At 38.4% G+C, this 15,694-nt stretch overlaps 1 protein-coding gene across 2 annotated transcripts; it reads right to left on the bottom strand.

The window, feature by feature from the left end:
* Positions 1 to 1,591: 1,591 nt before the first annotated feature.
* Positions 1,592 to 12,339, bottom strand: erlin1 (ER lipid raft associated 1). 2 transcript variants are annotated; one of them, XM_031304109.2, is made up of 12 exons: positions 12,178 to 12,339; positions 10,931 to 11,059; positions 9,675 to 9,756; positions 8,979 to 9,025; positions 8,830 to 8,891; positions 8,597 to 8,722; positions 8,403 to 8,476; positions 7,690 to 7,748; positions 7,452 to 7,543; positions 7,183 to 7,272; positions 6,980 to 7,059; positions 1,592 to 4,141 (listed from the first exon to the last, which is right to left on the bottom strand). In XM_031304109.2, the coding sequence occupies exons 2-12, from the start codon at positions 11,041 to 11,043 to the stop codon at positions 3,968 to 3,970; spliced, it is 999 nt and encodes a 332-aa protein (XP_031159969.1). In that variant the 5' UTR covers positions 11,044 to 11,059; positions 12,178 to 12,339; the 3' UTR covers positions 1,592 to 3,967. The 2 variants fall into 2 exon arrangements, with proteins under 2 accessions (XP_031159969.1, XP_031159978.1); XM_031304118.2 differs by having other exon boundaries at positions 12,096 to 12,230.
* Between the last annotated feature and the right edge of the window lie 3,355 nt (positions 12,340 to 15,694).

Genomic DNA, 15,694 nt, shown 5'->3' with positions numbered 1-15,694 from the left:
AATGTGAGAGAAAACTGCAGAACAGAGCAGCTACTGATGATGGCGCTGACTGCAGCTGATGAATCACATTCTGCTGTTTGGGGAGTAGATTTTGCAGCCTACACTCAGAATGAAGGACCACACCCTTGTATCTCTGAGGGATGGATCTAGGGAGGAGTCAAGGCTAGAAGGATCATGCAGGATTTGATGATCAGGGACAAAAGGAAGGAAAGAGGAGCGCTGGCTCATGCAGGAAGCACCAACCCTGACCTTGACACCACTTCCTGAGAGGGGAGGGTTTTAAACTGGCTGCGCACCCCTGACACCAAATCAGACCACCCATTAAAATGAGCCCAGACATCCACAAAAAAAAACCTGACTTGAATAAACAAGATGAGGACACGTGAAGTCCATTCACACTCACTGACAGGCTTTATGGTGGTATTTCTCACAAATTCTGACATCAGGAAAACCAGATCTGTGGTCAGACAGTAACTAAACATCCTCCTTCAGAAAGCAAAGACTGATGGTTTGGCTGGGCCAGGATATGTAAGGACTAAGGTCATAAGAGGAAGCTATCCCTCATCTGGTCACCCAGGCAATGAGCACACTCACTCACACACACACACACGCACGCACGCACGCACGCACGCACGCACGCACACACACACACACACACACACACACACACACACACATTTTGAATGCTTCCTGGAAAGCCTTTGTTTTGGCAAGACTTAGAGTCAGTCTCTTGGGATGACCATTTTACAGACTTGACAAACACATCTCTGTTTTTTTAATGTTTACAACACATTATGTAGGTTATAAGTGAAGGAACTGTGATAGTGTATGTATATTCAGTAAATGTTTACTGAATCATCCTATCACCTCAACCAACCAGATATCTAAATAAGTGACCAGCCAACACATGCACATTGTATGAATTCTCACTTTTTTCTAAATGACAGTGATTCTGTATGGGCTCGAATATGATTTTAAGCTTGAGAGGCAATGTTCAGAAATAATAATTTATCACCATTTGTAAACCTGTGAAACACTTCTAAACCAGAAATATAAGTTTGTGAATGTGTATAAAACATTTGTAGTCCCTACAGTCAAAACCAGGGCCAAAAACCAAAGTTGTAACTTCAGCATGTGTGCATGTGTACTTTTAGTGCCCCACAAAGTATGGGATCTTTAAGTTTCACAGTTTCTTCTTTAAATCTGTACTGAGATACTCAGTCTTTGAGTAACCTTACAGTTGATTACATTTGTGGACAAATTTGATTTGACATTCTCAATTTTTTTCTAAAACTACAGATCTTTTTTACACATTGACAAACTTGCCCTTCCTCATGCAGTATTTACACCGCTCTGCATTTCTCTAAACACATTGCATGCTTACTATCTTATTGACCCCTATTTGTGCCTATAAGTTGGTGTTTTTCTGTTTTGCTTTGTTAAACTGATCTTATTTGTCTTTCAACATCACCATTTGGTAGCAATCTGGCTCAGTAATTGAACCAGAGCATTTATAATTTAACATGGCGTTAGCTCTCCTCCTGTTGGCATCCAAGTGTACTACACAATGTCCACACACAAAGCAGCACAGTTGGAGAAGAGAGGTACCAAAATAGGTTTTATTTTACATAAGAACATTGTCAAAACTTGAAAACATTTTTGCATATAAACCTTTTAAAACAAGGAGACGATGTTAGATTTCACAGATTGTACAAAATAGACAAAAAAATCATTTTCATGAGTGATTCATACCCCTCTTTTGCATCTTTATTTAAACCCACCACCCAAGCAAATGCAGAGTGCAGCCTTTAACTGCCATTCATAGGTCAAGTAAACATCACGACATCTTCCAAACACTAGTAGTGTCCACTGCTAGTTCTGTCTTTCTCAGCTAGAGTCGATGATGAGGCCGTACAGTTCAGTCTGTACATCCAAGCTCTTAAGAAGTCTCACAGTTAAGTTCAAATGGAGCTTTTTAGTTCATGAGAATCACTGAATCTTTAAGTCTGGGGTAACCCATTAATTAAGGCTTGCATTTTGAATAGTGGAAGTAGTATGTAGTAGAGCTGAGCAAAACCCAAAAGCTTAAACACATAACAAAAACTAGCACCAACTTGCATCTTATTTAAACCCAAGCTCTATTAACATTCATCTTTTATTAGAGCAAAACTTGTGTAGTACTGGAACTCATATCGTCACATTAAACTGATCAAAGGCTAAACAAATTCTCACTTAAGAGTAAGTAAGTTAATACTGTAATTAGGAGCTGTGTGTTGCCATTACAATTAGCTTGTTTTGAAAAAGATTGAAAAACTTTGCAGTCCATCAATTCTTGAATTATAGAAACATGTAAACATTGACCGTGGAAAGAAGCTTTTGTTTATACTATTTCTACTTTGACAGACCAACATGCTCATTATATTCAATGTCACAGACACCCACTGTAAATAGGTCGTGCAATAAAATAGTGACAGTGCACTAAGAATGTCACCTTAAATATTTGCAGAAGACAAAGTTTGAGTCTAGTGAAAAGGAAACCATAGCTTTGCTTATCCTCAAATCAAATGTTCTTGTTTCACTGTTCCAACTTGTCTAGCCAAATTCAATCAACAGATTTGAACTTTTTTTCTTACTTGCAAAATTGCCAATGATGACTTTAAAGGGTTTAAGCTCTGTCCAACATTGAGCAGCTGTTTTATTAAAATAAGTCAATTTCCTGAGAATTTACATTTTTACATCTGAATAAGCTGTATAACAACAGAATTGGCAGACATCGCAGGCACTACTTAATCGGAATCAAGCCAATAAACATTTCAACATGCATGGCCCTGATAATCCAAACCAGATCAAGGAAATAAAGATGTACAAATCACGACTTCCTCCTGTGGCACTATCATAACTGCCTTATTGTTACGCTCCCATATTAATTAACTTTTTGTTATTAATGAATTTATGTTAGCTTTTAGAAAAGGAAATCTGATTTTCTATTGGCAGCACTAAAGCCTTTTTTCCTCACAGTAAATGCCACAGCAGCTCTAGTGCAGAATCTCAAGTCTCCCTGAGGTAGCTGCACGCTCAACCACAACTAATAACAGCAAACTACCACCAAGGTTACAGAAAATAAACTACATTACTACCAATCTGACACCACTGTATATTAACTATAGAAACTGGGAACACCCGATGACTACCCTCCCACATCAGACTTGAGTATCTGTAGGATTGTATCTAACTATGCAAACTTTTACAAAGTCAGGCCACTTCTTTCTAGAACGCTAACGTTTAAAAAGTCTTTCACATATCAGTTTTCATCCACAAGCAGCATTTGATATGAGGTGTGATCAAACAGTCCTCACACTGACTCGTGTTGAGAGAGCAGAGCCAACTAGTGATTTAGTGTAAGAGAAGATGGCACCGATGACCTACCCACATTACACACTTACACAAACTCTAACCACTTTTAATTAATTAGTGTCACCTGTTAGATTCCAGTTCAGCTCAACCAGAAATGAATTCTCAAAAATCATTTTCATCACAAATCACTCCTCTGGCATACAAAAAAACAAAATTAATGCAGATCCAACAGCAAAGTTAAACACTGCACTGTTTGCAAGCACACATAAATTAGGGCGACTTCTTGCTGTCGCCTTCTCAGGCATAAGCATTTATTATGCTTTTCATTTTTAACTATGGCATCATTCTCATTCCTAAAACTTGTCCACCCCAAAAAAAGAGTGGAAGTCACGAAAAATCCCTTTTGTCTTGGCTTTCCTAGCTCTCACTTCTGCTTGTCCTTACATTTTCCCACTTGTTCTTTGCCATTTAGATTTAAGACTAAAATGCGTTATTAACCAAACTAGCTGCAAAGCTATCCCACCCACCATCTTCAGTTCAGTGCTCTCCATCTCACAGACACGACAAGTCCTCATCAGGTTCTCCTGTCCTGTGCAGAGGCAGAGCTCTGGACTCACTCTGGCTTCAGTTGTTGAGCATTGGGCAGATTAGGGGAGCGCACAGATTTAGGGGGGTTGTTGGTTCCCTCTACAAACATGTTAGGGATGTCCTGGCCAAAGTAGATCTTACTGTTAGCTGATATGGCCTGGTACTTCATCAGCTCCAGGTACTCTGGGGTTAACTTCACCTGTAAAAATTAAAAAATTAAAAAAGACATGTAAAAATAGAAAAAAAGACAACAGTATGTGAGGATTAGATTAGGGCTGGGTCATTATCACTGTTCATGACAATACTTGTATGAATCTGACCTGACAATGTACAGCATGGCTAAAATTTAATACAACATTGCTGCTGGCTCGACTGTGGAGGATTTGGTTCCAAAAAAGGAAGTGAATTCAGTAGTGTGGAGGTGGTTGACAATATCAATGTTCAGAGAGAAGAACTGAGGCGCTAAAGCACACAACAACAGCCACATACTCCGACATAGTATCTACAGTGACCATAAAACGAGTTGCTTTACTACGCTGTACATTTCAGGAAAAGGCATCAGGTTCTGTTCTGCTCTGAGGCCGTAGGGTTTCAGCATACTGTTTTTAACAAACTTTATTGACAGTTGACATTAACAATAACCGCCAGGGGGTACAATAATGGCAGAAAATGGAGCTGGCTGCCGCGGGAGATCATTTACATGATCCAGTTTAAAACTAACAGCGTTACACGTTATGTGAGATCCGGTGCAAAACAACAAGCGGCCCATTTATATTGCAGAGTTCAAAGGGTTAAAAGATGTTATAGAGATCATTTTCATGAGAGATTCATCCCCTTCTTTTGCATCTTTATTTAAACCCACCACCCAAGCAAATGCAGAGTGCAGCCTTTAACTGCCATTCATAGGTCAAGTAAACATCTTTCAAATACTAGTAGTGTCCACTGCTCGATGATGAGGCCGTACAGTTCAGTAGTGAAAAGGAAGTAGTATGTAGTACAGCTGAGCAAAATCCAAAAGCTTAAACACATAATAAAAACTAGCACCAACTTGCATCTTATTTAAGCCCAAACTTATAGAGAGCACATATAGTCAGCATTTCGATTGCTAATAGAATAATAAAGTTGATAATATAATACTGGACTTTACCTGCTAAATTTTTGATTACTAACAAATTGAAAGAGGTGTCTTTTAAGACTATATATCAAATACTTTCCCTCTCAAGTAGTTTTACAAATATATATAAAAAAAAAAAAGAAAATGTGGATGTCAGTTGTTCCTTTTGTGCTATATACCCTGAAGATATATATTTTAAAACTATTCTTACATAAACAATTTGTAGAGAAACATACACTAGATAGATATATACATTGACCCAAACATATATTGTTTGGTTTCGCCAACATTTCTGCTCAAACAAACCAGTATTATATTATCAACCTTATTATTCCATTAGCCAAACAGCATATTTTAAATGTAAGTACACCAAACAGAAACAGTTATTCATTGTGTTTAAAATTGAAACCAAAAAACTAAAACCATTTTTATTTAAAAAATAAGAAAGCAATCAAAACACTAAATATATATGTGCACTCTGTAACATCTTTTAATTAATGGGATGCCATGTTTTTTTCTGCCATTATTGTTCACCCTGGTGGTTATTGTCAATGTCAAATGTCAATAAAGAAAGAAAAAAAAAACATGCTAAAACTGTACGGCCACAGAGGAAACGGCCTCAAACCAAACAGCCTCAGAGCAGAAGATCAAATGAAGCCGTTTTATCTGAGGCTGTTTATCCTGAGACATCGGCTGACGCTTGAGACCAGAGGCCGTTTTTCCTCAAATCTGACAGTTTTACCCGACGCCTTTTCCTCTGATGTCTGAGACCTGACTCTGATGGCTGAGGATGTCCTTAAATGTACACCGTACTTCAGGGTCTGATTCAGCTCAGGGGACAATGATTAATCAATCATGACATTGTACGTTCCCTTTTTATTATTAATCAGAAAAGCCCATTGTAATGTCACACAAAAAAATGTTTGTTGGGATAATTGGAGGGTAACAGCACAGTCACTCACAGGCAGGTGGGGGTATAGGAGAAACATGTCAATGCAAACACCTGTTTAGTTTGATCATCACCAGCTGGACATGTTTAACCCAATATGGTCTGTACCTATTTAAAGTTAGTTTAAAGGTCCCATGGCATGAAAATGTCACTTTATGAGGTTTTTTAACATTAATATGAGTTCCCCCAGCCTGCCTATGGTCCCCCAGTGGCTAGAAATGGCGATAGGTGTAAACCGAGCCCTGGGGATCCTGCTCTGCCTTTGAGAAAATGAAAGCTCAGATGGGCCGATCTGGAATCTTCCCTTTATGACGTCACGAGGGGAAAAGTTACCTCCCCTTTCTCTGCTTTGCCTGCCCAGAGAATTTGGCCCACCCATGAGAAAGAGAGAGACACTATGGCTTGCAAACGAGCGAAGCATGGCAGTTGGTCAAGGCCACACCCCCACCCTTCACCTTGCCCCCCCCCTCTCCTCCTCAATAGCATTTAAAGCTACAGATACAGAAATGGCACATCCTAAGGAAAGCTCATTGTAGGACTGGCTCTAGTGGCTGTAATTCTGCACCAAGGCTGAATTTCAGGGAAGAGACTTATTACAGTATTAGGGGACCACTAAGGCCTATATAAAAGCATCCAAAAAGCAGCATGTCATGGGACCTTTAACGTTCGATATTGATCAGCAGGACTCAGCTGACTAACACCATTACAGCAGAGCCATTTCCATAAACAACTCTGATTTGAGAATTACTTTAGAGCAGCTCTGCCTCTACCACCACAGACAGAATACATGTGGTGGCTGTATAAATCTGATCACACCTGCTGAAATGTTGTTATTGCTATTATTATATTATTACTATTATACTGTAAAAATAATGATATTGCAGTGATCACAAAGAAAGAAAGAACATTGTTTTAAGGCCATACAATTTTGTGTTTATGTATTTAATTATGTCAACAGCATTTTTTTTGTTTACCTTGTTTGCTTCAGCAATCTTGGCAGCAGTGTAATATTCTGCATCAGCCTTAGCCCTCTCCTTTGCCAGGAAGGCAGAATCTGAAACAAAGGGACCGTGTTGAATGAGGCAGACACATGACAGACCAGTTCACCAGTTGCCAACCACATACAGAAACACACAAATCCATCTCACAGAAGAGAACTGAAAGCAGTGAGGCTAACCCTCTATTTCAGAGATCCTCTTCTCCGTCTCTTTCTCCATCACCAACTGTTGGAAGTGGATCTCTGCTACCTGGGCCACTTTCTGAGCCTCTATGGGACAGAAAAAACACGTGAGCTGTAACAGCTGTACATAAGGTTGAGGGTTACACATGGGTGATAGTAGGGTTACACATGAGTGACTGAAAGGGGGAAGCAGCTAAAATTATAATGACCATCATGCAAATAAAAACCTATCTGGCTTATTTACAGTAAAACACCATCACATTTACCAATAATGGCCCTCTTCCTTTCAGTCTCTGCTTCCTTTTCCACCACCCTCTGAGTCTGAGCCGTGACTAACAGACGAGTCTTCTCTGCTTCCCTACATATACAACACACATACACACAAAAAAAGGTTCTTGTAAATATTTTCCTTTCTGTGTGGTCTTACGTGAACTGAGTGGTTGGGTAACAAAATTTGAACCATGCACTAAGACTGTTCTAGTAAGTACAGCTTTACAAACTCACATGAGTTCAAAGTTCCTCCTGATAGATTCAGGGATCTTTGGCTTGGTAACACGGACTGCCTTCATCAGGATATTGAAACAGTGCAGAGAAAAAAAACAGAGAGAAAAACAATGTACACTTCGCTCGCAATCAATCTGCCAAAAATGTTTTACAGAGAGTTGGTTATCAGGCTAGTTAGGGTTTTCAAGTTATAATTGGTCTACTGGTAGCTGTTCAGAATTTGAGTGGAAGAGTGAAACATGTTTTAATTCCACCTAAAGCTCAAGCTAGATTAATAGGCTAGTTAGCACAGGAGGTTAATGGCAGTAGGTAGGTTTTGCATTATAGTTTAGCGTCAGATTTTAACATTTGATAACACCACAACAATACTGGACTGAAAATCATATTGTGCTTTAGCTATATTCTTTGCAGTAACCATGTTCCTATTCTTTCATTTACTTTGCAAAAGTGGGCTACACACATTATACAGTATAACTGGAGTTAGAGCCATGTAACTTATATTCCGCATTGTCTCATTGGGAGACTACTGCAAATACGATATGCAATCCCTGTTTACGTTCTTTCATTCACTGTGAAGGGCGATTGCACAGAGCAGAAGGTTTGTAGTGTAAATAGCTAGATGTGTGATAAGGACAAGCAAGCCAGATTTTTCAGCCTCCACTGTGACATGAATTACTATGCCCCTTAAGTTATACGTGTATGTGTTCAAATACCTGTATTGTAAGTCCAGGTGCCATAACATTAAGATCTTTCTGCAAAGCAGTCTTCATGTTCTCATCTATAATGTCTGCAAGACAAAAAACAGCAGCTGTTTGAATACGCAACATGCCCTATTTCACATTTTAGGAATTTCAAGAATGACACAGGACAAGTTGCATTCAATACTTTTTTACAAAAGCATACTCACCAAACAAGTCAATGTAGACCTCCTGTAGTGTGTGTACACTGCAAAACTGGTTGAGTTCATGGTGAATCTTGTTGAAAATGAGAGTTTTGTCATAATCCGCCGTGTAGTTCCTCACAGTGTCCACCACTGCAAAGAAATGAACAAAGACAACAGTTGTAATGCCAAGCAGCTGGCAGGGTTAATGTGTCAACCAAATAAACTTTTGCAAAGAAGGAAATTAGAACATGTTGTACCTGCTGAAGGGACCAGCATGTTAACAACTTCTATTCTGTCAAAATAGATCATCACACCACCACTATGAAGAAAAGAAAAATCTGTTAAATACATAACCATTTTCATGGATGGAACACTCTAACAACTACATCAATAAACTCAGTCTTACCTTGTTCCACAGGGCACATTCTTGATCTCATCAGTTTGGAGAGTAGTCTGAAACAGAGGTAAGTGGAGCTTAAGTTAAGATTATTTAATTAAACTTTACTGTTGATGTTCAATCTCATATACAGGTTGTGGCTACTACAAGTTTAAAATAATAATGTGCGTTTTATAATTCCATAATTTTGCCTTACATGCAAACAAACGGTAATAATGGATTTAATAGGAATTTCAACGGAGCAGTTACTGTTGTGATGGTCCTAGCCCATGAGAATCCAAATAAATGAACTAGTCACATCCTTGATATTATTTTATTACTATTATATGTATGCTCAAATAACATAAAAGGTTGGTCAAAAATATCTCTGTAGCATAAGCTGTAAAAACATAAATATACAGTATATATTCTTTTTATTTAATTATATTTAGTTTTTCACACCAAATGTTCTATCTTTGTTAGAATAAACAGTTTTCTTAATTATTCATTGTAATAGAAAACATGTCTATTCTTAAAACAAAGCCCAACTAATGGTGCATAAACATGCCACTGCAGCCATGGTTGAATGGCAACCGTTTGCATGCTGCAACGGATTTATTTATAGAAGATCCAATTCTGGTTTTCATGTATCAGCACCTTCTGGTTGACTAACATTGCACTGGCCTCTGCTAACAGGCCAAGTTTCAGGGCTGAAGGTAGGTATACCTGCACTGATCTGTAGGTGGTAATGAAAGGCAGCATGATGTGATATCCAGGACCGTTGGGAGAAGTCAGCAATGCCCCACCCCTGAAACAAAGACAAACTAATTATTTGGTCTGACTACTTAACATCAGATTATCTACTGATTATATTAAAATAGTGTGGACAAAAAAATAAACAAAATAAATAAAGGGTGGACAAAAGAAAAGGACTGAAAGGTGTTCATTCAGGTTTTAACAGTATTTATGAGAGTATGGTTGCGTTTTTGTTGAATATTGTTGCATAATATTATAGGTTGTTCCTGTTATTTTTTAATAAACACTGCCAACAATTAGGGTTTAATACATGTCCCATATGTTATAATGTAGTTGTAAAGTTCTATTCAATTAAATTTCCCCTAAGGTCTAACTTCCCTGCAGGGACTAGTAAAATGTTATCTTAAGATAAGATAGACTTTATTAATCCACACTGGGGAAATTCCTGTGCTACAGCAGCTCAAAAGAAAAAAATAAATAAAGTACACACATCAGAATAACACAAATACACATTAAATAGACATAGGAGAAACAATATACAGAAAGCATTATAAGAAATACAAAAAATAGAATTAGTTATAATAATAGTAATAATACAAACATATTTACACAATAAACACCCTTATATAAACAGACAGTATATATACACACAGATATACAGATGAGTATGGTGCAGATGAATAGAAATGACATGTTGCACAGTTGGAGGTGACAGAGTAATAAATAAATAAATATGCATAGTGCAGAATATTGTCCAGTGATGGCTCATATTGCAGAAACAGCTAGCAGTGCTACATTATGATGTTGCATTAAAGAGTCTGATGCCAGCCTTACTGACATCCTCCTCTCCCCCACCTCCTCTATGGTGTCCAGAGGGCAGACCAGAACAGAGCTAGCCCTTTTTACCAGTCTGTTTAGCCTTAATCACTGTTACATTTGACTGATTTGTACAAACACAGACATTTGTTAAGACCATGCTCAGATCTGGACTGGAAAATTCTAAGCTAATAAGTTGTTGGCGACGGCCTCTCTTTTTGCTGTCTCTGGTCGGACAGGTATGGAATATGCACGCCTCAGAATCCCAGATAATATTGCCATATCCAGGAAAAATGTGGATGTATCATTATCAGGAAATAGGCCTCTTTCATACAACAATATGCCATCCACTTTCCAAGTAAATTTGTTATTTCTATCAGGCACAGATATTAAGGTCAGCGTTCTGATACCTGTAGTACACAGCAAGGTGTCCTTCTTCTACCTTGTGAATGGAGGAGTGCAACATGATGGCCATCACTCCTGCTATTGCTCCAAATACTGCCCCTATGTGCGGCATCGTCATCCTCGCTAGTACTCACCTACAGCAGAGAAAGAAGCATAAACATACTGACATATTTATACTACATTATGTACTCAGGGCACCATTACACCTCAGTGTCAGATTTGTACTATAATTGTCAGCAGCAGTGCATCAGTCATTTAACAGTGTTAGGTAAACATATCTAAAACTAATGCAGTCTCACACAACAGCCCTGTGATAAATCCTACCTTCATGAATGTTTTAATGTTCGGCTTAGATTAAACTGTTTTAGAGATGTATTTATCAACTTTATGGTCAAAACGTTATGGTCTTGGAGACTGTAGTTTGTGAAGCTGTTGAATTACATTGCATTATACTGAGAGGTGATCCTAACATTTAGTCTAACGTTACCCTTAAATGGAGTGGACCAAAATTCATAAAATATTATACACCTCTAAGTAATCCAAAAGCTATAAAAGGGGGAGGAAATGTATTTGCACAGATCAAACTCACTCAAAATAATGATTTAGTATATTTAGATAACGCTTCTCATTATTTTTGAGATACTAACTCATTATTTATTATTAGCTAGCTATGTCATTATAATGAGAAGGTTTCGCATTATTTTGAGATACTAGCTAATTCTATAATGAGAACGTTTCTCAATTTAATGACTTGCAGGATTATTTTTTCATCGCATGGCGGTAATGTGCTTCAAAACCTTATCGTTAGCTAGCTGCCTCAATTAGAAAGTGCACTTCACAAGTAGGAAGCAAACAGCTAACGCTAACATACACAGCTAGCTAGCTTGCAGAATTACTTGTAAGGAAACTAGCGATACATTTTCTGAAAACACATACAGCAACGCGTTTGCACCACAGATGTCTCCTTCAATATAACGATCACACCGAACTTCTGAATATATTTAATGCATCAATAGCAAAGGCTGATAGACCATTCCCCTGGTAACGTTAACCTAGCTAGCTAGCTAGCTCTCATTATTGGGTGGGTTAGGAAGTCAGCTAACATAACTCCGTCAGTTTATTGTAGCTTAACATTAGGGCTGCTAGCGTAAAGCAAACGAGTTTACTCACCTGTCACAAAGCTGAAATAAAAGTATTAATATGTACGCGTTAAAACAAAAGGCTGGTTTATAATAAATAAAATGAACGTTACCACTGCGATCGAACAGTAGCTATCCTTTTCTGGTCTTATCATTCAACGTCCAATCCCCCTCACTCCGCTTCCCACAACTTCCTTCTTCTTCTATGGGTTTAAACGGCAGCTAGCATCCTTATTAATGTTGCACTACTGCCGTCTTCTGGAGTTAGTTAACGCCTAGAGTGTCATGTATGTAATATATTTTAGGAAGCTGACCAAGTAGCTTCTGCCTTGTCCACTTTTACTTTTACCAAACTCTAGTATGTTCCTTACACCTGGCTCCTGTCATCCCAAATTGTTTAATTTTAACTTTATACAAATACAAATTCCGTAAATCCATTTATGTGACATAAAAATTACTTCTAAAACTAGACTGAAAAGGAAGGCAGACTGCCACGTGCAGCGCCTCATTTGGATGTGCCTGACGCTTTGGAGCTTAACTTCCCTACGTTTCTCCTACAAATGGGCCTTGAGCTTGTTTGGAGGTTCTAGCAGGGAGCGCAGCTACTGGTACACCGAAGGATGGACGTCCGCCGGGGGAACCATCGTCCTCTTCCACCGAGCGCGGGGCTTCGGGAGGGACACACATGGAGCGGTGAGGGAGGAAGGGGACACCCGCCTAGCCAGCCAGATCAGCCGAATAAACCCTAGCGATCAATGGGGTGACAGATGTCGCAGCCAGATCGCCCTCACATCCAAATGCTGACGGGAAGGCAACGCTTATATATAACACTGAATAGAGGTACCATTTACTATCACGGTGTCGGACTTAAAACTGCCACCCGCTATGTAGTTCGTCTCTTATGACAATAAAGCGTAAACGACGTTAACGTTTTTGTCAGTACGGCGAATAAGTCGATTATTCTTTAAATGCGACCAGTTTGTCTTTTTCCCATGATGTTTAGCGACAATATGGTAATTAGCCATATTTCTATTGGCCAGAACTAACCAATCAATGCCTTCAGATGTTTCAGCAGGTCTTCCACCATTTATATGGGCCCACCCATTTAACAGTCAGGCCCACCAAATTAAAAGGCTCCTTCTTGCTGCTTGTTTATCATATGATGACGATGGTAGGTCAGATTTTTTTGAGTGGCACCGCATTTAACATATGCTAGATTGCGAACAGCCCCTCGTTCACGTACAGCGCGCATCAAAGAGGACAGAGGAACATACTCTCCGCTCATGGCGTAACAAAGCAGTTTAAGTTTAAGAGAAGCTGTGAGGAGCAGGAGGAAGAGAATTCAGCTTAAGTTCAGTCATCATTTTCAACCCAGACACAAAGGATACGCCAATTTCTCCTCAACACGTGCCTAGTGGTAACGACTAAAATAGAGAAATAGAAATAGAGAGATGGGTGCGCAACGATCAGCTGTTTCTCCTCGAAGGGATAGTCAACTAGACAAAATGAAAATAAACACAATAAAATGTTACAAAATATTGAATGACACATGTTAAGATGAGGTTAAGTTACTGGTATAGGAACTGAATAAGTTGTGGACATACTGTAAATTATCTAAAATATTTTTATTAAAATATATTAACCCACTACTACTTATACAACTACTGCTCAAACACATCATATTTTGTTATGCTTTTGCAGAATGTATGTGTGAAATGAAAAGGGAGTTCAATGTAATGAGTAAATGCAACCATAAGATACATACAGTAGCTAAAGGGAAGTAAAACCAACATGTTCCACTGAAATTGAGTGAAATAAAAAGGCCACTTATTTCAGTGTCTGGTATTCATCTCAAATAGTAAACTGTTGATGCACTACTTAGTAATATATTTACTGAAATGTAAAATGTTTGCCTTGTTTGCCCAGAAAATGGTACAAAAACCATACCTTAAACTATAATGTGGGCTTAATGATGGAGGTCAGTATGACTAAAACAATAGGTGGAGATGCAGCATTGCTTTGCACACTGTTAATTTTGCATCGTTTAAAGACATCTTCCACATGTATTAGGACTGTATACTGATGTTCTTCCTCCTTTAATGAATAAAAAAAGATTAAAGATAATATTCTGTTGAAACTACAGTGAGATGTCTGAACTAAATGCACTGCCTTTAAGTATGCCTGTTACTTGATTTTTATCATTTTCATATTATTTTATGCATGGTGTTACTCTCATTTGCCTCCTTGCTGTTTAGATTTCAGCAGCTCCCAAAATAATTTTGAACCCAGGGTCTTATAAACAAGCAATTTTTTGCATGTGTCTGGTCCACTGTGTGTATGTAAATAACCAGATACGTATTATATTCAACAGTTTTTTTTTTGTAATCAAAGTTTTTATTGTTTTTCCATGTGAGAAACACACCACATTTAACAACATGTAACAGCACTAAACACACATTATACAGCAATCTGGGCAAGAGACAGAAAAACAATGACAAAAATTCACAATTAAAACACATACACATAAATAATAAGTAAAAAAGGTGTTGGCAGAGATCGAATTAGACTTGATAATAATATTAATTATGGGGCACTAGTCAGTTCAAATTGAATAAAAGGCAGGAAATGAGACCAGACCTGGTAGAATTTACCCCTACCATCATTCAGTCTTGCAATAAGATCTTCAAATGAGGCTGTGTCTGTCATTAACTTCAGCCAGTCTGTAAAACTAAGCCTTACTTGGCTTTTCCAGTGTCTAAGAATGATTCGTACTGCAGTGATAAACCCAGCTAGTGTCAGAGCAGACTCCAGGAAATATCTGGTGGCAAAAAGGACCTATCTCCATGTAGACACAGCTGGGGAGACTCTGGCAATGGTGTGGCTACCCAATCGGCAATAGTTTTAATGATTTGTTTCCAAAAAGTTAAAGACCAGGGGGCAATCCCACAAAAGATGGAGGTAGGATCCTGTGACATTCATACACTTACAACATAGATTGTCCTTCCTTAATCCCATTTTATGAAGCTTGACTGGTGTATAATAATACCTGTGAATAACCTTGCGTGTGAATTTGCTAATCGCATCCCTCACCGGCCACCCTGCATTGGAAACCACCTTTTCCCATGCCTCTTCCTCAATGTTTGAGTTCAAGTCCCTTTACCATATTATCCTCAAGTGATTAGAATGACCATACAAACTATCTGCCATGATTTTATAAAAACAGAGGCATTACGGACAAGCTCAGGCAACTTCAAATAACAGAGAAGCTTATTTGTGTCATTATCAAGTGAGATTTTAAGACTAGTTACACAGCTCCTGAGCTGTAAATATTCCCAGAAGTTTGTTTTATCTGTCAAATAGAACTTTTGTTTGAGTTCTTCAAGTGACTGGAACAGGCCATCAACATACAAGTCACTAATCCTATTTATGCTTTTATTCAGCTAGGTGGTCCATACAAAAGGTTCCCTTCCTACTTTGATTAAGGGGTTATTCCATATGGATGAATACATTTGCTTATATTGGGATATATGCAGTTGCTTATGCACTTTTGCCCAGGTCTCCCTAGAATACTGCAAGATTGGGTTTGGATGCCTCGTCTTCTTAAAAGCTTGTGACAAAGCCTCAATAGTC

Source organism: Sander lucioperca, chromosome 15, assembly GCF_008315115.2.
Source record: "Sander lucioperca isolate FBNREF2018 chromosome 15, SLUC_FBN_1.2, whole genome shotgun sequence".
NCBI classification, from domain to species: domain Eukaryota; kingdom Metazoa; phylum Chordata; class Actinopteri; order Perciformes; family Percidae; genus Sander; species Sander lucioperca.
This window is presented reverse-complemented; position numbering and strand designations above follow the sequence as displayed.